The 20,054-nt window shown below is 48.7% G+C and overlaps 2 protein-coding genes across 2 annotated transcripts in view; one reads left to right on the top strand and one right to left on the bottom strand.

Annotated features, from left to right (window-relative positions):
- Positions 1–277: 277 nt before the first annotated feature.
- Positions 278–13,548, bottom strand: ankrd24 (ankyrin repeat domain 24). Its single transcript, XM_084473521.1, has 22 exons — positions 13,303–13,548; positions 12,748–12,878; positions 12,338–12,426; positions 11,764–11,828; positions 11,595–11,652; positions 11,324–11,394; positions 10,721–10,827; positions 9,933–10,105; positions 8,676–8,761; positions 8,312–8,425; positions 7,977–8,096; positions 7,644–7,782; positions 7,070–7,236; positions 6,469–6,632; positions 6,048–6,233; positions 5,383–5,993; positions 4,607–4,962; positions 3,606–3,839; positions 1,588–1,764; positions 1,306–1,491; positions 1,095–1,160; positions 278–587 (listed from the first exon to the last, which is right to left on the bottom strand). Exons 1-22 carry the CDS (start codon positions 13,372–13,374, stop codon positions 513–515), a joined length of 3,447 nt encoding a protein of 1,148 aa, XP_084329647.1. The 5' UTR covers positions 13,375–13,548; the 3' UTR covers positions 278–512.
- A 4,451-nt stretch (positions 13,549–17,999) lies between these two features.
- Positions 18,000–20,054, top strand: part of shdb (Src homology 2 domain containing transforming protein D, b) — a gene marked incomplete at its 3' end in the record, with an annotated part of 3,106 nt that continues 1,051 nt past the window's right edge. Inside the window, 4 exon segments of the mRNA XM_084473520.1 lie at positions 18,000–18,207; positions 18,814–19,051; positions 19,053–19,091; positions 19,095–19,214. Of these exon segments, the coding sequence (XP_084329646.1) occupies positions 18,878–19,051; positions 19,053–19,091; positions 19,095–19,214 (333 nt within the window). The 5' untranslated portion in view covers positions 18,000–18,207; positions 18,814–18,877.

Below are 20,054 nucleotides of genomic sequence, written 5' to 3'. Positions count from 1 at the left end.
TACAGCTCAGTCCAGCTCAGTGTACTAGTTTTCCTCGAATTGCTTAAATAGTTCAGAACAAAGTTTATTATGATTGTTATTTTTTTATTATAACATTGTACAAAACGTTTTCCTATCACACAATGAATACCTTCACTATTTATCTAAGAATAATCAATCAAATGTCATCGTTCTTTCACCAGGAACAACATACATTCGCCACAAAGGCACTTTGTAATTGTATTGCTTCACCTTATCTTGTATTTCCTCTGTCCTGGTTAAGATTCACGGATCGTATTTTAGGTCATTGCATTGTGCGTTACTTTAACCAAGGCATGCAGATACAGGACACAGGAGTTTGGTTGGGTGTTTCTCTATGTATCGAGTCGTCATCCGGGGATGAGAGTTGTGAAAGTAATGAGAGACCCCCTGGGTAAAGTGGTGGTCTCCTGGGGGATTGTAGATGGGACTCCACAGTGGAAGCTCCAGTGTGGGGTGGTGGTGGTGGTGGTGGTGGTGAAGGAGGGTCAGGGTCAGTGACCCTGCTCCTTGTGCGTCATCTTCAGGATCTGGAGGAGTAAGCTCTGCACGTCCTCGTCCATGCGCCCCTGTGGAGCACACACACATTAGTGTGTGTGTCTGTGTGTCTGTGTGGGTGTATGCACTGAAAAACAAATGCATCCAATCGCTAATGGACTGATATGCACACAATTAGCAGGTATTGGTGTTTTACCAGAACCGATCAGATGTAGTGTATCAGAATGTGCATCATGGGAGATTTTGTTGGCGATACTCTGCCATATTGATACGACTCAAGATGGTTGTAGTACTGTAAGATCCAAAAATCTATGTGAATCTACTGTAACATAGGTCAATGAAAATGTGGTTTTGTCAACTCTCACATGAGTAATGCTGTGAAAGTTCCAAACACAACAATGTCTCCCGATCGACAATTAACTTAGCGTTTAATGACTAAACAATGACCAAAATAACATTACTACAACACACTAACATTTCAACGCTCCTGTGCTTCCGTAATGGACAGCGGTCACTGCGATGTAACGTCGTGACGCACAAGCCCTCGTCATGGTGTTCTGTGTGTTCATGTGACTCACCTGCACAGCTGACAGTAAATGGGAACGGTAAACTGCAACCACCTGTTTGTGTCTTCTCTCCCAATCCTGCAGACACGTTGGATGCATATATAACCAAATGTTCCTGGTGCAATTTCTCCTGAATCTACTTCACCTCACGTGTTTCACTGATCCAATTGGACAAAATGTTTTATGTTGACCTATGATCTAAAACTGTCTACATACGCGTTACCTGGAGCTGTTGTGTCAGTATGGCCACTCTGTTCTGCAGCGCCACCTGTTGCCCGGGATTGTTATGATGAACGGGCGAGAGGTTGGAGGGAGAGGAGGAGGAGGAGGAGGAGGAGATGCCTAGAGGAGGAGACAGAGCTCCCAGCGCCTCCTTCAGGCGAAACACCTCCTTGGACAAGTCGGTTATCTGCACAAGGAGCAAAAGTTCCCGTTTATCGAATTGAACTCCGCTGTTTTCTCCCTCCGTTCCTCCCTTCTCTGACCTCCCCCCTCTTCCACCCACCTTGCGGTCCTTCTCCTTGACCTGGCCCTGGGACTCCTGGATGTTGTTGTGGAGCTCCTGGACGTGGCTGGACTGGGCCTGCAGGTCGCTCATCTGCTTCTGCACCGTGGCCAGCTGGGCCTCAGCCACCTGCCGCTCGCTCTTGTTGAACAGCGCGTCCCTCTGGACCTGGAACACCTGGACCAGTAACAGAACAACCCCCCCCCCCGCTGGTCACTGACACCTGGACCAGTAACAGAACAACCCCCCCCCCCGCTGGTCACTGACACCTGGACCAGCAACACAACAACCCCCCCACTGGTAACTGACACTTGAACACAGCTGGTTGCTCAGATGGTTATATCTTTGTCCATTTCTAAATGGTGAACATCTAAATGAATCGCTAGATTGCATCTTAATCCAACCCCCTAATTAATCCAAGGAATTAATGCCAGGATCGGCGACAGGACAGCGTAGTGGTAAATGTATAGCACGACTTCCTCTGGAAAGGCACCACGTTCAATCCCCATTGTCCAGAGCAAACCTGAAGGACTCCGTGAGCAAGATGACATAACCCATAGTGACTAGGAAATACAAATTAAATGAGGAAATGGTCAACAGAACGCTTTGGCATCTCACAATACGGTGAAGGGGTCACACTCAAACATGGACAGAGAAGGAATCACCTTTCAATGTAAACAAAAGCCTGCTTAAAGTGCAATCAACAAAGTGCAATGTTGAGGTTCTCCAGTAACCCTCTGGTTTTGTCACTATGTTATTGTGAATGCATATCAATACTATCATGCGTCAGTGGTCAGAAACAGATGGGTGTGTTTGAATGGCAGGAAGGTATAGAATAGAGAAAGCAATCCAGGTATGAATAATGCAGCAGGAGAAAGGGGAGCTTGGTGCAGAAAGACTCTTTGAGGGGTAATAGACGATGCCACTGGAAAATGGAAAGTATAATAGCCTTCCTAAAACGAACACATGCATATGTATGTGGGCAAGCACGAGCACACACACAAGCAGATGCGCGCACACACACACACACACACACACACACACATACAAAGGCACGAACATGCACTCGCACACACACAAAAACACAGACAGAACACACTGGCACTTACTGAACACACACACTGGTACCAACGAACATACACACACACGTACACAGGCCAACAAAAACACACAAAGGCAAGAACATACACTTGCAAGCACACCAAAAGTCATACAAAACAACATAAACACACATACACACACACACAGTGGCGGTTTTATGGACGGACAAAGCGGGCAGCCGCCCGGGGCGGCATTATTTCATGACACATGGGGGGCGGTACAAGCACACAAGCAAAAAAAAATCATCCGCGCCGCAAAGCTGTTTTCTATTATCTATTAATCACTGTGTGGGGAATTGGCATATTGGCGCCCCCTCTGCGGATTTAAATCCTTATTGAAGCCTGCAGGGTTATGTGATAAACATACGGAGGAATGCGGTCGCTGAGCTGCCCTGCTCCAACATTGCATGAGACCGTAAACTCAGCTAGAATCATCCAAACTTTGATGTAAACAGACCAAAAATAGTCTGAAAGCCTACATAAACTATAGATAGTTAATGTGACAATGACATTATTAAAAATCGACTTGGAGCGATGATTTACAAACTATTTTTTTGGAAGCATGCTTTTGCAAGTACTTTGCCGCCCCACCTGCCCATAGTGACGGCATGCGCCTGGTATAGACCAATACTCTAATGGAATTAGTGGGCTAAAAATAATACAAACCCACATAAACACACCCCAAAGAAAAACACACATACCCCAAACACACACACACGCACGCACACACACGCACACAAAAAAGAATACAAACACACACAAACACACCCCAAAGAAAAACACACATACCCCAAACACACGCACACACACACAAAAAATAATACAAAAAAATAATACAAACACACAAACACACCCCAAAGAAAAACACACACATGCACACACGCACACACACACGCACACACGGACACACACGCGGACCTCGGTGCAGGTCTTCTCGTGCTTGCGCGTGAGCTCGTTGAAGCGGGCGGTCAGGGAGTTGATGTCGGCCTGCAGGGCCAGCCGCTGGGCCTCGTGCTGCTCCTTGGAGACCAGGCCCTGCTCCGCCGCCTTCTGGCCCTTCAGCTCCCGTAGCTCCATGTCCTTCTCGCTCAGGGCCTCGCGCACCGCCGCCGCAGCCTGCTCACTGGCCTGCAGGGTGCGCTGGAGCTCCGCCTGGGGGGGGGGGGGAGGTCGGTGGGTCACAGAGTTAACCCCGGGGGGGCGGGGGGAGGAGACGCCGCAGAGCCCAAGAGCTGCAAGGTGCCGGAGCTGTTCTGTCACAGCTAAGTCTGCGAACGCTAATTGCTAACGCTAGTTTGCGAGTGTGGATGGCGCTCGCTTGGAGAAGGGGGTTTGAATGAGTGTGTTTCTACACTGGCCAGTGCAGTGTGGGTGATAGGTGTTGATTTGAGACTTTTTTTTACAGTTCACTGCTGCTGGCTGCTAGGTTGTGTTCGACCAATCACGCGCTTACAGATTCCCACCTCCAGCTACATGATGGCTGAAACAAATACGAAGCGAAAGAAAGTGATTTGAGCCATCGGCCATCTGACTTGGATATGAATCTAAAGTCGAATAAATATAAAACACATCAGGAATATGATTATAAATAATAATGAATAATGTCATTACTAATCGACTATTTCGACTTTTATCCAAAGCGATTACAGAATACGGACGGGAGTCACCCAAACCACTAGAATATCCCAGCATCAGCATCAATCCCATAATATACCAGCAGTAATATCATTGATTCGTATCACAACCAGGGAGTTTCCCAACCATCTGACACATGTTAACAAGCACACCGCTGTTGTCAACTCAAGTACAGTGGTGTCCTCAATCACACGTGTAATAACACTGACTATCTAACCCCGTGCTACTGATCCCCTTAACGCGCGGCGGGGGCGGGGGTGGGGGGGGGGGGGGGGGTGGCTGACCTGGGCGGTCTCGTGCTGCTCCTTGGGCACGGCGTCCTGCAGGCCCTGCAGCCGGCCCTCCAGCTGGGCCATGCGCTCGGCGTCCCGCTCCCTCCGGGCCTTCTCCCCCTGCAGCTCGCGCAGGCTCTGGGCCAGCTGCTCCGACACGGCCGCCAGCGCCTCCTTGTGTTTGGAGAGGGCCGCCTGCGCCGCGTCGGGCGAGGCCTGCTGCTGCAGCGCCGCCGCCGCCGCCGCCGCCGCCTCCTGCTGGGCGCGGCCCTCGCGCTCGGCACACAGGCAGTCCAGCGCCTGGGCCGCCTCCTGCCGGGCCACCTCCAGCTCCTCCCGGACCGACGCCAGGGTCCGCCTGCCCGGCTCTGATGGGGCAGGGAGGGGCAGGGACACACACACACACACACACACACACAGGGTCACGGGGCGGTTGACAGGCACACTGATGCTGTTCACGTGTTCACAATCATGTTGACAGGAAGTGGCTCTCTTTGTTCAGGAAGTCACTATGAATTATACGTGATCACTTTTATGCCTTCCTCCGACTCAAAACAAAAAAAGTGTCGTAACCACAGAAATGTGTATATTGCGATTATGGCAATAGACGATACAATTACATTAACAGTAGTCTTTAAAAGGTATTTCCAGAAGCGGAAGTGTTTAAACAACACTTTAACCACAGCGGCACTAAACTGGTTACCACAGTAATGACGGATACTTCACAGTCTCAACAGATTGCGTTTAAACACTGATCAACAACAGAGCAAACACACACACACACACACCGGAGGCGATGGACGGCTCCGAGCTCTCGGAGCGCTCCTCGTCGTCCTCCTCTTCCTCCTCCTCCTCCTCCTCCTCCCCCCCCCCACCGCGGTGAGAGGCGGGCCGGAGCCTCTCCAGCTCCAGCAGGGCCGTGTTGAGCCTCGTGGCCACCTCGGCCCTCTCCCGGGCCAGCTGCTCGCACTGCACGCCCAGGTTCACCTGCACCTCCTCCAGCTCCGAGCGGGGCACGCTCCGCCTCAGCTGGCCCTCCAGCTCGCCCAGACGCCCCTGCAGCCGCCGCACCAGCTCGCCGTCCCCGCCGCCGCCGCCGCCGCCGCCGCCGCCGCCGCCGCCCCTCTCCTCCCGCCCGGACGCCCTGCTCTCCGCCAGCTCCGCCTCCAGACGGCCCACCGTGTCCCTGAGCCGCCGCGTCTCGTCCCCGTCCCCGTCTCCGTCTCCGTCGTCGACCGAGGACTCCCGCTCCGCCAGCGCGGCCTGCAGCTCCTCGACTTTGGCCGTCAGCTGTCGGACGGTGTCGCTGTCGCCCGCGCCGCCCACCTCCCCCTGCCCGCTGTTGGCCAGCGCCTCCTCCAGCTCCCTCACCCTCCCTCTCAGCTGCTGCGCCTCCTGGCTGGCCACCACCCCCCCCACCCCCCCCACCCCCCCCTCCTCCTCCTCCTCCTGCTCGGTGGTGGAGCTCGCGTGGCCCTCGACGTGCGCCACGGAGAAGACCCCCAGCTCCATCTGCTCCTTGAGCTCGTCCACCTCGGCCCTGGAGGAGGACAGCTGCTGCTCCAGCTCCTCCACTTTCTCCCTCAGGGCTTGGGCGCCCTCCCCCTCCGCAGCTCCCTTCTGAGCCTCCTGATCCTGCCTGACAAACAACAGCGCACGAGGGCTTTTCGTCAGTATCGATCAATGGATTTGTCTATTTGTCGTACTGGCACAGGTTACCTTTAATAGAAGACCCTAGTAATTGGATTGCTCAGATATAGGCCAACAATATCGATGTAGCTACTGTATTCCTTCTTATTACTGTCAGCTCTAATTTAATAGACACTCTTTGATTGTAGCTTTTCCAAATGGTGAACAGCTTAGAGTTGCCTTACGACTCTTCTGCGTTGCTGGAGGCCTCTTGAGAAGCCTGGGCCTCTGATAAGCGGTCCTGCAGGGACTCCAGCTCTTTCCTCAGGGTCTCATACTGGACCACAGGCACAAAGTCTGGGCTGGAGCTTTGCATGTCCGTATCGTCTTTCTCAAACATCTCTAGCATCTAAAAGAAACATGGCTTTATTTTGGCTGAGTTGAGGAGAAGCAGATTTGGGTTAGAGGAAATAATGGCACGAAACTTGTATAACACATCTCAATTAGGGAAGGACAGAAAATGTAATATATACTTGTTATTTTACTGAAGTGATGTGAAAGTGAAATCTATAGACGTTATAGTTTTAATAGAATATATATATATGTGGTCATAAGCAATGGTTTAGCATAATGCGTGTTATCCATCCTCATCTGTTAAGCTTCTGCTAGCTATTTAGACCTCTCTCTACGAATGCATCTTCAAAAAGGCATAGAATCAGTGACGGACTTAAACTGTGGAGGGACATGTGTGTGCGTGCGTGCGTGCGTGCGTGCGTCTGTGTGTGTGTGTGTGTGTCGGATGTGTGTCGGGAACACGGCGGTGGTCTGCGTGTGCGGCGTCAGGACCTGGACTTTCAGAAGGAGCTCCGAGTTCTGCGAGGTGAGCTCGGCTATCTGCCGATGCAGCTGGGCCACAGAGCCCCGTTCCCGGGGGACCGGAGAGGAGCCGGCCGGGTCGGCCCCCCCTTCGTCGGGGGCAGGAGACGCTCTGGAGCGCCTGGAGAGCAGCTTCTCTGCAGACGGGAAGATATCCCGATAGAGTGACGCAACCATTCAACACAGAGGAGCAGATGGTGCAGGACATCGTTTGGTGTCTCTGTTGTCTTTCAACTGTGTATTGTAATATATTGACATTGGTATGGTATTGACATTGTCACCATGGTGATACATAGAGTTGTATTTAAAGGTGCAGTTCTGGTTCAATAGTCTATATATGTATTTAAGCATTTGAAGAATCCTGTCACATTCGTCAACATGGAATTGAAATCATTTGTCTGTCATTTTGAAAATAGTTCTATAAGCTCAAACGTCCTTTGATGGCGCACAATCCACAACTTGCAGACAGCAAAACCAACACACGTTGCTTCCTTCCTGTTACTCTCTGTTATCTCTCCCTACAGCCGCAACGGGAGCCCTCTACCTGGGAAGTCCAGCATTTCATCCAGGTCCTCCGAGTCGCTGGGTCCAAAGCTGTGGGCCCTCCTGGCCTCCTCCAGCTCCCCCCGTAGCGTGTCCCTCTCCGCCTCCGCCTGCACCAGCTGCTCCCTCAGCTGGGACAACTACAGGGCAGCAGCGCGCACGCACACACGCGCACACACACACACGCACACACACAGACGCACACGCAAAACAGCCTCACTCTATTAAATGCTGCACAGTCTGCGGCAGTCTATTCATGGCAATGGCAACCCACGTCACGTCGGGGGGGGGGGGGGGGGGGGGGTTGGCTGAGACAGCCTTTGGGGTGCAGTACCTCCTCCACAGCAGAGATGGCGCTCTGCTGCTGCTGTTCCAGGCCTTTGATCTTCTGCAACAGCCGGCCTCTCTCCAGACGCAGTCGCCGGATCTCCTCAAACACTTCCTCGTCCTCTGTCTGGTACGAGACGCACACGGTCGGGTGAACACGCACACTCACTCACACACTCACACACACACACACGCGCGCGCGCACACGTGTGTATGCGCACACAGAGCGCCACGGAGGCCTACTACTGTGGTGATCGGAAAAGGAACAGATCGATAAACAAACAAGCAAAAAAAAGCCAATCAAATCAAATGCGGTCGCTTAAACCAAGGGCAGAGACTTACAAGGTTGGCCTGAGCAGGTCGCTCTGTACCTGGGGACGGGGGGGCGGGAGAGGGGCTTCGAGGCCGGGGGTCGGGGGAGGGAGGACACTGGGGCTCTGGAGGGAGGGACAAGCCCTGGATTGGGAGATGTCCATGAAAGGGAAACACAATAATCTCAATACAACAGAACATCCACACACAATTTTGCGACACCCTCATAACTCATGGCGGTTATCACGCCAACGTGATCGAGGGTCATCACAATGACGTGAACGAGAGGAGAACAAAAAATGCCTTAACATATGAAACATGTCTTCTGTTTTTCTCCCATTGCGATTACGAGTCAGCCATGCCTTATGCGTTCTGATTCTCTCATGGGGGGGGCTATACCTGGAGGGGTGACCGCGGTGGTGGAGGGGCTTTCCGCTTGCGAGTGGTGGTGCCACCTGTCACGACGGGCAGGGCAGGGGGCTGGTGATGGGGGGGGGGGGGGGGGGGGGGGGCAAGCGAGGAGAAGTCAGGCTCGAATGGATGCAAACAAAAAAGGGGGAAGGAAGCCATCGCAAGGCGAAGGGAGAGCAACTGCCAAGTAGCAAAGGAAAACAAACTGTAGCGGTAATAACTTGGCGGTCATGTTGTTTGCATGTTAGTGCAGCGTGACGGGGTTGTGGTGGTATATGGGTGATGTCATGTTGTGGCGGTGGTGGTGGTGGTCGCTATGGTTATGAGTTACCTCGTCACCAGCGCCCTCAGTCACTGGGCAAGCATGGAGGGGAAAAACACACAACTTAAACCTATAAAGGACACGGAATGTAGACACACATGCACACACAGGCATGCACACACTCACACATGCACACATGCACACACACGCACACACATGCACACACACACACACCTGGTCTTGCTCTTCTCCTTTCCATATAACTCCTTCAACCCCCACTCCCCCCACACACCTTTGTGCCTCATGCATTAAACTAGCTGTGGTTTAGCCAATTTAACTCTAACTCTCTCTCGCTCTCGCTCTCTCTTCTCTCTCCCTCTCTCCCTCACATCTGGGTTGCATGAATCAGTAACGACTGTTTGAAGATAAAAAAGGCATTTTTTTTGGGGCGGGGGGGTTCTGTTAAACAACAGCCCTTCCACTCCCTTCCACAGCTGTTGCCTTGATCTACTTCCTGAGATTACAGTCACTTCCTGGGCAGGTGGGGGGCGGCACTGGGCCCACAGACACAGACTCCAGAGCAGCAGAACTTCAGACACCAGTCCTAAACCTGGGCCTGATTGCCAGCCACATAGTCGTCTGAACCACAGGGGGGATCTGAGAGTAAGAGAGTCGATTGCGTGCACCTGAATACGGTCCTCTCGTTAACACAGTCATCGTTGGACTCATGAATATTAATTCTGTAGTAACTGCGTGGAATGGATTATGCAGTAAGGGCAAAAAGGAAGTTTGCACAGTGAATGGAAAGACCTTCAAAGATGTTCAAAGTGCTGATTCCAACGGCCTTAGGGCGTCACCTAGATGCGCCTGATTAAAATAGGTTCCTACTGCCTCAAAGGCACCAGTTAATTTCCATTGAGAGGGAGGAGAATTTTATATCGAGTTAATATTTGTGAAAGGTAAGCCATAAAAATATACCTGGAGGAGCTCCGTTCTGCAGTAGGTGCGTGATGCGCTGGTTGCCTGTGGTTACGCCATAGTGGGCGGCGTCGTGTCCCAGGGCGTCGTGTAGCTGTGTGTTGGCCCCGCCCCTCAGCAGAGCCTCCACTGTCTCCACGCTGTCGCTCTCGCAGGCCAGCATCAGAGCCGACCTGGGACAGAGACGTTCAGAGTCAAGACGCATGGTGCACAACATCAAGACAATCAGTCTAGAGTTCATAAATGGTTGAAAAGGGGTGGATTTAGTGAGCTGCTTATTTATTTACACCAATGGAAAGAGCTACATGTAGTTGAAAAACTACTCTTCATTTCAACGGCAGGGCTTCTGGGATCCACACAGAGGAAGGGTTCCCACACAGTGGAAGTCTTAAAGACTTAAAGACATGCTCAGAGTTGTGGCCGGGAGTCCTCTCAGCAGGACTCTGGTCAGAAGGATGGCTGGGGGAATTTCTTGTGTCCTTTTAATCTTTGTGACTTTTAAAGGCATGTCTTTAGGCCAGTACATTTTGATTTTCATTTATTTTCACTTGAGCCTTTGCCTTACATTTAGACACGGTTTAATAATATGGCAGCAAACAAATGCTCTTTTCAACAAAGTCGGTTTTAATTATATGTATCAATAATTCAGAAACCCTTTCGCAAAGCAAATCATCTGCCGAGCGGCTCGATCTTGGCATAGTACACATATTTTAAAAAGTGATGTGTATGTGTGTGTGTCCATAACACACAAAATAAACAAGCATGATGAGGAAAATGGCTTCGGCTACCTTCCCTGGTTATCCTGGATGTTTGCGTTGGCTCCCCGCTCCATCAGAAAGGCACACAGCTCCACTCTGCTCATCTGGGCTGCTAAGATCAGAGGAGTGGCTCCTTCCTGATAGGATGATGATGAAATATAACCCAGGCAGGGTCATAACCCATGGAGCATTACACCACTACTGCCACTAGGGAGACAACAGCGCCGTATACTCTATTGACATACTGTATTGTATGCGTACTGTATTATACTGTATTGACAACAGAAGACGCTTTTAAAAGCTTTCTTCTGACAAACGTCCTTACTGTAAGTCTCTGTGGATAGTGACGGCGGTGTCAACCATGCAAGGTGACAGCCAGCTCGTCAGCAGCAGTTAGGGTTAGGCGTCTTGCTCAGGGATACCTCGACACTGGGAAGCCAGGAATCAAACTAGCGACCGGTTTCTGGTTGCCAGTCAACCCGTTCTATCTCCTGAGCCACTGGACTCACAGGTGACGCTGACCTCAGTCAAACTAACTTTCTGGCAAAAATCCGAAACCGACAAAGTGCAATGCAGTGTTCCCATGAAGCCATTGAAAACGACACACAATAACCATGTTGAGAGCAAGCACACCTCATCCTGGGAGTCCAGATTGGCCTTGAAGTCCCACAAGGTCTCAGCACAGGACCAGCAGCCACTGACGGCTGCAGAGTGAAAATGGAGAGGAAATGGCAGATATACTCAGGCCACCTCGTAGAGACGTTACATCCAAACGTTGTATAAAATAAGTCTCTACAGCACGATAAAACGATAAAATGTGTTTAGTCGACACTCATTACTAATCATGTATCACCTTTTCTTACAAAAGCATTGAATTAGGGAAATCAATATAAATACAATTTACCAGCATGATGCAAAGCTGTCCGGCCGATGGTATCCGTGTAGTCCACAGATAATCTCTCCTGTCCGGGAAAATAAATGGGATTTAGACAGCAGGCCACAGCCACACAGTAGACACATAGTTGGTAAAGTAATGAATGAGTCTCTGACTACTGAGCCTCCCTGTGTCTTACCTGTAAAAGTCTCTTCAAACACTCAGGCTGACCGTTCTTGGCTGCTAAATGGAGAGCACTGAAGCCTGGGAACAGAGGACAGCCAATCAGACGAGCAGGAAATGAGCCGCATGAACACAGGGACCAAGTCCACCACACATCTGAGGTGGACCACACTCACTACTGTATGCACTGATCACTTCCGAGACACTCAATGTTAATCACCACAATGCAATGGTCATATTCATCAGCACTATTGCACTTTGTATTTACGAGAGTTAAGAGTTAATACTTTTATTCCTGTATCTATATTACCCATCCTTAGAGTATCCCTACAGTCTGCTAGTGTTAACTTTTACGGTATATATATTTTTTTAATGTATATTTCAGTTATTACTGCCATTTTCTTTGCTATTTGTATGTGCTTATTGATGACACTATACTATATATGACTATATATATAAATTGTTCATATTTCTCTAAGTTGCCAAGTCCAGATAATTTCCATGTTCAGAAAGAACCTGTACTACACTGTGCATTTGACACTCTTTGACATCAGAATGAGTGAAGAGGTGTATTAAGCCATGAGCCCTACCTGCTCCGTCTGTCGTTTTCAGGTCGGCTCCGTGAGAGATGATCACCTCCAGACAGTCCAGACGACCCTTAGACGCACACAGGTGGAAGCTGGCCAGGCATTGGTCAAGAAGGGGCTTTATAACATCCATAAACCAGCCTCATTGGGTAGAGCATTGTATTTCAATGATTCATAGATATGTATTTTTATGATCATAATTAGGGTAACATCACTATGACTAAAGAAATATGCTGTTATTCAACACATGATTGTGGAGCAACACAGGGATGTATAAAAAAAAATGTCCACAATTGTTCAGAGACTTCCAGTGCCTATTGTCCCTAGTGACCAGACCAGCTCATTCCATCATGTAAAACTAATGTAAACAGGTGAATTAGGAGGGAAGAGCAGCGAAGCAGCGATGAACTCACGCTGACTTGCCCTCTGCGTCCAGCTTGGTGGGGCAGAGGCTCTTCTTCACAATGAGAGCAGAGACCTTGTCTGCTTCCTTCTGCTCCACAGCCTGCAGCAGTCTCTCGTCACTCCTGCTCCAGTCCTGGCTCTGGGGGGGGGGACAGAGATGGCAGACACCAGACAGGAGATAGACAGGTCATGACCTAGCCCTCCCACATCAGAGGGGAACAGATACTGGTTCTTATCAGGAGACACTGCATGACAAGGCAGCAAAGAAATCCAAGTAAAGTAACAAAGTATGTATTAAAAAGAGCACAAAGCATGATGATACAATATTGACGTGAAGACTTCACTCATTACAGCTTAACGCATAGACAACAACACTAATACTAGTACACACAAATTAAATTCATACTCTATACATAGGCAGAGTGTAAAAGAGACCGAGAGACAGAAAGGGAAAGTGAACAAGAGACAGAACGAGAGACATTAGTGTGGAAGTGCAAGAGAGAGAGAGAGAGCAAGAAGGGAAAAGGAGGAGAAGTGTGCACATTAAGAGAGCCGATACCTACTGTGAGTGGCAGGAGACTGAGGCACGGACAGAAGCGCTTCATCACGCTAAACAACGGCTCCTGAGGTTCCATAACTTACTATCAGGGCCTCACACACACTCGCTGTGTGTCCCCGCTATGCTAAACACACACACACACACACACACTCGCAAGTCTCGCCTCACTTAGCTTTATGCTGTACACAGACACTATAAAACCACCACTTCCTGGTTACAAGGTCACACATAAACAAAGCCATGCTGTTATCTCTAAGTGTACTGTTACTGTAAGCCTCTACCACACATCCACAGAAGTTGAGGGCGATCCAAACAAACATGTATCCTGGAACATTGTCCACGCCACAACACAAAAGAAACCCCAAAAAAACCTGGACTCGCACGTACATAAACTGGCCTAGATGTCAAACTTATACTCTGTTTGGAAGAATATACTCCTGTAAAACAGACGCCAGTGTGAACAAACCAGCATGCTGCTATCTGTTCTTCACAATCCCTCCCTCTGCAGCGCTGTCACGGTATGTCCTCCGGCTAGCAAGGACACCGTCAGTCTCTCTGCCCTAGCTCACATACACACACCCACACACACACGCACACAAACCACAGACACACACTCAGCTCCCGTCCCTCCGTCGCCGTGCTTGTGCTCCTAACCCCAAAAAAACGATCCTTCTCCGTTCGCAGCTGTACTTCTCTGCTCTGCGTTAGATTGTGTGTCTGTGTCAGTCATAGCACCATGCTACTGCGCTAAGGGTCTGAGCACTGCTGCCCTCGGACTAAAGGCCTGCCAGGATGTGGTGGAATCAGCAGAAAGAGGAGAAACTGGCTGACTGTTCGCTGCTCTGCACTGCTGGACAGGGACTAGCAGGAGGGGACACTGGGCAGTGTCCATGCTGTACTGTACTGGCGGGGAGGGGGTCGTACTCCCATGGGACAGACATCGTTTTTTGATATTTTGAATTGATAAACCTTAACAGAGAAACAAAGCTACAGCTGGAAATGGCCACGTGTGTAGTGTACATGTAACCACATCTGTCTGCGTCTGACTGTCTGTCTAGTGTCTGTATACATATACAGTTTCACGTCATCGCGGGTGGCTATCAGGTGAATGGTTCTCATCAGGGGGGAGATAGTTTGTTCCTGCCCCCCCCCAGGGTTTAGGGCCATCACTCGCTCAGACCAACGCAGTGAGGATTACAGTTTGAACTGTGGATCAGGATCACTGTCTGTTTGCTGGAGAACCAGCGCTTCAGGCATTCAGACCAGGCTGCTCAGGCAAGCCAGCTGTTTGAATGTATAGTGGTTGTGTATTTTGTCCAAAATATATTTTGGTTTGTTTAGTCTTTGTAAAAGCATTTTTTTCGATATAAAATATCAGAAATACAAAACCCATTGTTGTTTATTTTCTGCTCTAATAAGGCAAAGTTGTGTGTGTGTGTGTGTGTGTGTGTGTGTGTGTGTGTGGGGGGGGGGGGGGGGGGGGGTGAGAGAGAGATGGGCACTGGGATTCTGTGTCAGAGCAACAGCAGGATAGCAGGACTAGCTCCAGACTGGTTCTAGCTCTCAGGTAGCCTTTAATTATTCACCTACACACACACACACACACACACACACACACACACACACACACACACACACACACACACACACACACACACACACACACACACACACACACACACACACACACACGCACCTGTGGACCAATGAATGAGCATCTTATTTAAAAGCATTGCGTTCTGACTAATGTCTTTGTGTTTCCTTGCTGAATTGTGTTATTACCTCATTCTTTTTAAACTTTGCCTTTAGACTCTTCATTGTGGTTTCTGGATGGAGGAAGACTGGAAAGGAGGAGATGGAACAAATATTATTATATTGTAAAAAAAGATATATACACAAAGAAGCCTAATTTCACCAGTACAGTGAACAGTATGTGTATCTGTTGCTGTTTAAAATATACACTATATTTGCCATGAACGCAAGTTGTAGTAATATTTGCCAGGTTAAGTGTAATAACAAGCTACATTGTGGTTAAGATGATTCTCTCTCATGGATCCAACGTGGTCACTCTACTCCTTTTACTGCAGTCAACATCTAAAGCATACTGGCTTATTCACAATTCCACAGAAGTAGGCTCATGAATGTGTTGCCATCACAGCACAATCTATGTATCATACAATAGGATTAAGTGGGCCTACCTGTAAAAGATGTGTCCCAGGTAAGAGCTTCTTCTGTCCCATGAGCTGATCATAGATTAGCACTTCACAGTTGTCCATGAAGGGGGCAAAATACGCCCGCCCCTTGGGAAAAGCAACCAATCAGCACTGCACAAAACTCCGGATCCGAGTTGGATTGTTGAATATGAATGACACTGACTATTAATCTAACATACGTTTCGACTCTAGTCAACACTTCAGAGAATAACATCATATGATAAAGTTGACATCAACACCCGTAGCTTATATGGACCGTCACATCCTCTATAGCTATCGTGCTGCTTCCAGCTATTCTATAAATCGAGACTCAGCACTAAAGGGGGTTGTGGGAATGTGATTGTTTTTAGGATGTTTAAACCAATCAACACATTTTAAAGTAGGTACTACCAATGAACACGTTGGGTCTACTGAACCCGGAAGACTACAAATGTTTATGTCACTAAAATAGATTGTGCTTCATTTATGGAAAAATTAAAAATGTGAAGAAAAAAAATGAATGTGTGTACACAACGGCTTCCGCAACCCCCGGTAAATGATTGTACGATCATCCTATCCTGAAGACGCAAAGTAGGATGTCCGTGTTTTTTACCAAATAGACGCAGTACATACGTCTCACCAAAAGGGGGCAGTAATGTCACGGTAGATAGGCGATTGAAATATGTGACATTTCCCAATATACTTTTGAACATCAGAGGTCATTAACGAATTTATAGGGCAAATTTTATTTAAGATGAATAACCTTGTGTTACATGGAAATCTAAAGAAAGCATGTTTCTTTAAGGGGAAAGCCAAACATTTGAAACTACAGAAGTCACAAAAACAACAATATCTATATTTAGCTTGTTTAGTATAATTAGATATTCTTATGAATCCCCCAAATCATCCCACAGTCGTGTTTTCAGCTGCCTTTGATGAAATTAGGCTTCACACAGAATCTTTCTTTCCACGTCCAATGTGACAGTAATGATGTAGCCTGTCTACCCGTCTACCTGTCTTACTTGGGTTTTCTTCTTCTTTCTGCGAACTTCCTCATTATATCCAGTATTTCTTTCCCTTGCAATTTATTATTTTAGAAACTGTTAGACATAATGGTAAGACGGAGATGAAAGACAGCCTTGGTACAGCTACAAACAACGGGTGCTGTTAAACGGTGTAGGGACCCGTGTGTGTGTGTGTGTGTGTGTGTGTGTGTGTGTGTGTGTGTGTGTGTGTGTGTGTGTGTGTGTGTGTGTGTGTGTGTGTGTGTGTGTGTGTGTGTGTGTGTGTGTGTGTGTGTGTGTGTGTGTGTGTGTGTGTGTGTGTGTGTGCGTGCGAAAGAGAGGTGTGAAATATGTAAGGTGGGAACCAGATATATTAATATGTCTAAAGGGATGAAAAGCCTTTTTTCTCCAACAATAATGCAGGAAAAAACGCAAATTCATTTTGAAAGACATTCATTTCCATGTAGATTTCCCAATTGTTCAATCCACAGTATCCACGATGTGTTTATATTTGCATCCACATCAATTCATGTAATCTAATAAATCTCATGTTTCGGAAAATCCAGGGCAGGCCTAACCGTCTGTGGAGGAGCCCTGTGGGAGAGCTGCTGATGACGTCTGCGGTCGTATCTGGAGCCGCGGAGAGAGAGAGGAATTCTATCGTGATGACCTCACCCAATCTCCCGCCCCCGAGAGAGGGTGAGCTCATGGCTGTCGTGGAGAAAAGGGGGCATTTACGGTCCTGTAACAGCCTCAACCACTGTAGCGCACAATCCAATATAGGGGCCTCAGCCCTGGATAATGGGTGATCTCTGAAAGAGCGGATGAGACACATTCTGCCCAAATATGTTTTTTTTTTATCGTTTAGTCAGCATGGATGGGATTCAGTGCTTATTGTCATTGGGTCCACGTGTGGTGTTTTGCGCCTTCATGGTTTTGTGTTTGCGCCTACTATTTCTTTTGACCCTTTCATCCCAAACGGCATTGTCCAACGGGTGATGATATTTTGTGTATCTACAGCCAGAGACCCTCTAGAATCAGACCCCCAAAAGACAAGACAAACCATCCGCACCGAAATGTGGCGCTTCTGTGAAATATGATAAAATATTAATCCAATGTGTCATAGCACATAGAGATCTTCTAGATTAAGAATGGTGTATGGGTTAATAATTAACAGGTGGGTTTGGGTTGGTGGAAGATGAGGTGAACTAACTAGGTCCTGCCCCATTCCCTCCTTCACATCGTATTTAGGAATCATAACATGAAGGCAATTTAATAATTTAATTAATCAGAGAATGTTATGCAGCTCTATGGATGTGTGGATCATGATCTAGATGTGTGTTCAATGAATGAATGGTGGCTGAAGTGCTGCATATGGTGCAGCCTACCAGGGTACGATATGGCGTCTGAGAGTTAAGCCCCTCCCCCTTAACGCGTGGTTGGCCCCACTAGGATCCGCGTCGCCTCTCACTCGTACGGTTGCCTTCGCTCGATTCCCAGACAAACTCCGCTGGTTTCCAGTGGTCATCTCTTCCACGCGTCGCCAAATAAGCCTCTCGTCTCGTTTTATTTGTGGAATTACTAACATTTTAGCGGTACGGTTGGAAGGTTTTTCTTTTGACTTTGTTTGCATGGGTTTTGCTGTCAACATGAAGGAGCGCAACATGAAAAGCTCGCATCGAAAGTGGTAGCCTGGGAGCAACGGTGAAGAAGGTGAGTGGTAAATAGTGTGTTGGTCCCGCAACATCACCAGTTGTTGTTGTTTTCAATTGCAATGCTGTGAGTGAGCTTCCCCAATCTGACATTATAACTTAAACAGAAAGACGTGTATCATTCTGGCATTTCTTGATACTTTTGTACCATTTCACATTTAAAGGTGTTGATTTATTATGCGTTATGAGCCAAGTCTAAAAAAAACAAGACACGCGACTATGACTAAAGTGGGTAGGCTTCAATGTGTTTTTTCTTTATCAATTGATTAACACTTAATCAGTGAGTGATTTCCTTGGTTTATTATGTGGGTGTGAAATGTAATTGCAGCTCCAGGGGCATAGTCCAGACGGTAGACGCTGTTATTACTTCTTTGTTAAACAGTACATGTGAACGCCAGCTGCAAATGCTGTTCGTTATTACGGCTCTTTGTAGAGCGTCTCTACAAGCATGACAGTATGTGACTCCTTGTTTAGGATGGGGGAAATTCGTCTTCAGAAAGCGCACACGTCAATTCACAACCAGAGTATAAATCCAATCGCAGACGAATTAGAAGTCATCCCAAATTGGTTGCCACATCTCACACCGTCGGTTCTCTCTTCTCCTCAGACCCCCCTGAGCCTTGCCCTACATAACCCCCCAGTAGTGCATCTTAAGAAGTCCCGGACCTGCCATGGCCAAGTGGCTGAAGGACTACCTGAGCTTCGGCAGCCGGCGGGTCCCCCCCCAGCCTCCCACGCCGGACTACACGGAGAGCGAGATCCTCAGAGCCTACCGGCTCCAGAAGAACCTGGACTTCGAAGACCCCTACGAGGACGCGGAGAACCGGTCCAGGTGCGACTCGGGACCCCCCCGACACGCCGTCCACCCCGGTGTACGGCTCGCCATGAAGTGCTCCAAACCTGGACCTGAAGTCGCCCAAACACAGACTGATCAAGGTGGACTCCCAGGACCTGGGGCGCACCAAGATCCTCCTCAGTGCCATCTCCTTGGAGGACCAGCAGGAGCCCGTAAGAGTCCTCTCTCTCTCTCTTTTCTCTCTCGCTGTGGGCGTTCCAACATAACGCAGCAGTCCTCTCTGTAGGTATAGAGAGATCACTTCAGTGGTTCCCTCTCTCACTAAGAGATCACCTCGCTGCATCACTCAGCTTTATTGATTCACAACTCTGTTGGCAATTAAGTTCGGAAGTGTAGTGTGTGTGTGTGTGTGTGTGTGTGTGTGTGTGTGTGTGTGTGTGTGTGTGTGTGTGTGTGTGTGTGTGTGTGTGTGTGTGTGTGTGTGTGTCACACACTTCATCATTGCCATAATTTGCTGTGCATCCAAAAGCCCTCCTGCTGATGTAACCCTTGTCCTAGATTTTCCCTAATGGCTAAAAATGAGTTTTATTGATGGCGTGGACGGATCATTGAGTCAGCGAGGGGGGGTGACATGGTCCCATGTCTTCTCATAAATTATGAACGTGGTTTGGTGAGAGAGAGAGAGAGAGAGAGAGAGAGAGAGAGAGAGAGAGAGAGAGAGAGAGAGAGAGAGAGAGAGAGGAGAAGGAGAGAGAGAGAGAGAGAGGAGAGCGAGCTATTTCAGCACACGGTGCCACCTGTGTAACGTATGGTTAGACGTCAGGGCCCGCAAAGCCAGAATAATTGATGACCCCGTTCCTTCGGCGCCTGTGGGACGTCGGAGTGTATTTATATATATAACATGTAGTCGATGCTGTGGCAGGAAGCAGGTGATGAGTCAGAGAGAAAAAGACAGGTAGACAGAAAGAGAATGAGAGAGGGCATGAGAGTGAGAACTAGAGCGAATGACAGCGAGAGAGAGAGAGACAACTATAAGAAAATAGCTTTTTCAT

This window comes from Micromesistius poutassou, assembly GCF_964030765.1.
Source record: "Micromesistius poutassou genome assembly, chromosome: 9".
NCBI classification, from domain to species: Eukaryota; Metazoa; Chordata; class Actinopteri; order Gadiformes; family Gadidae; genus Micromesistius; species Micromesistius poutassou.
The sequence above is the reverse complement of the archived record's forward strand: the minus strand, read 5'-3'. Positions and strand labels throughout refer to the sequence as shown.

Coding starts and splice junctions, on each gene's coding strand:
- ankrd24 (XM_084473521.1), bottom strand. CDS start 13,374: ATGGAACCTCAGGAGCCGTTGTTTAGCGTGATGAAGCGCTTCTGTCCG. Junction 4,963..5,382: donor GGAGCCGTCCATCGCCTCCG/GTGTGTGTGTGT, acceptor CTGCCCCATCAG/AGCCGGGCAGGCGGACCCTG. Junction 1,492..1,587: donor TCAAGGAGAAGGACCGCAAG/GTGGGTGGAAGA, acceptor CTCCTTGTGCAG/ATAACCGACTTGTCCAAGGA.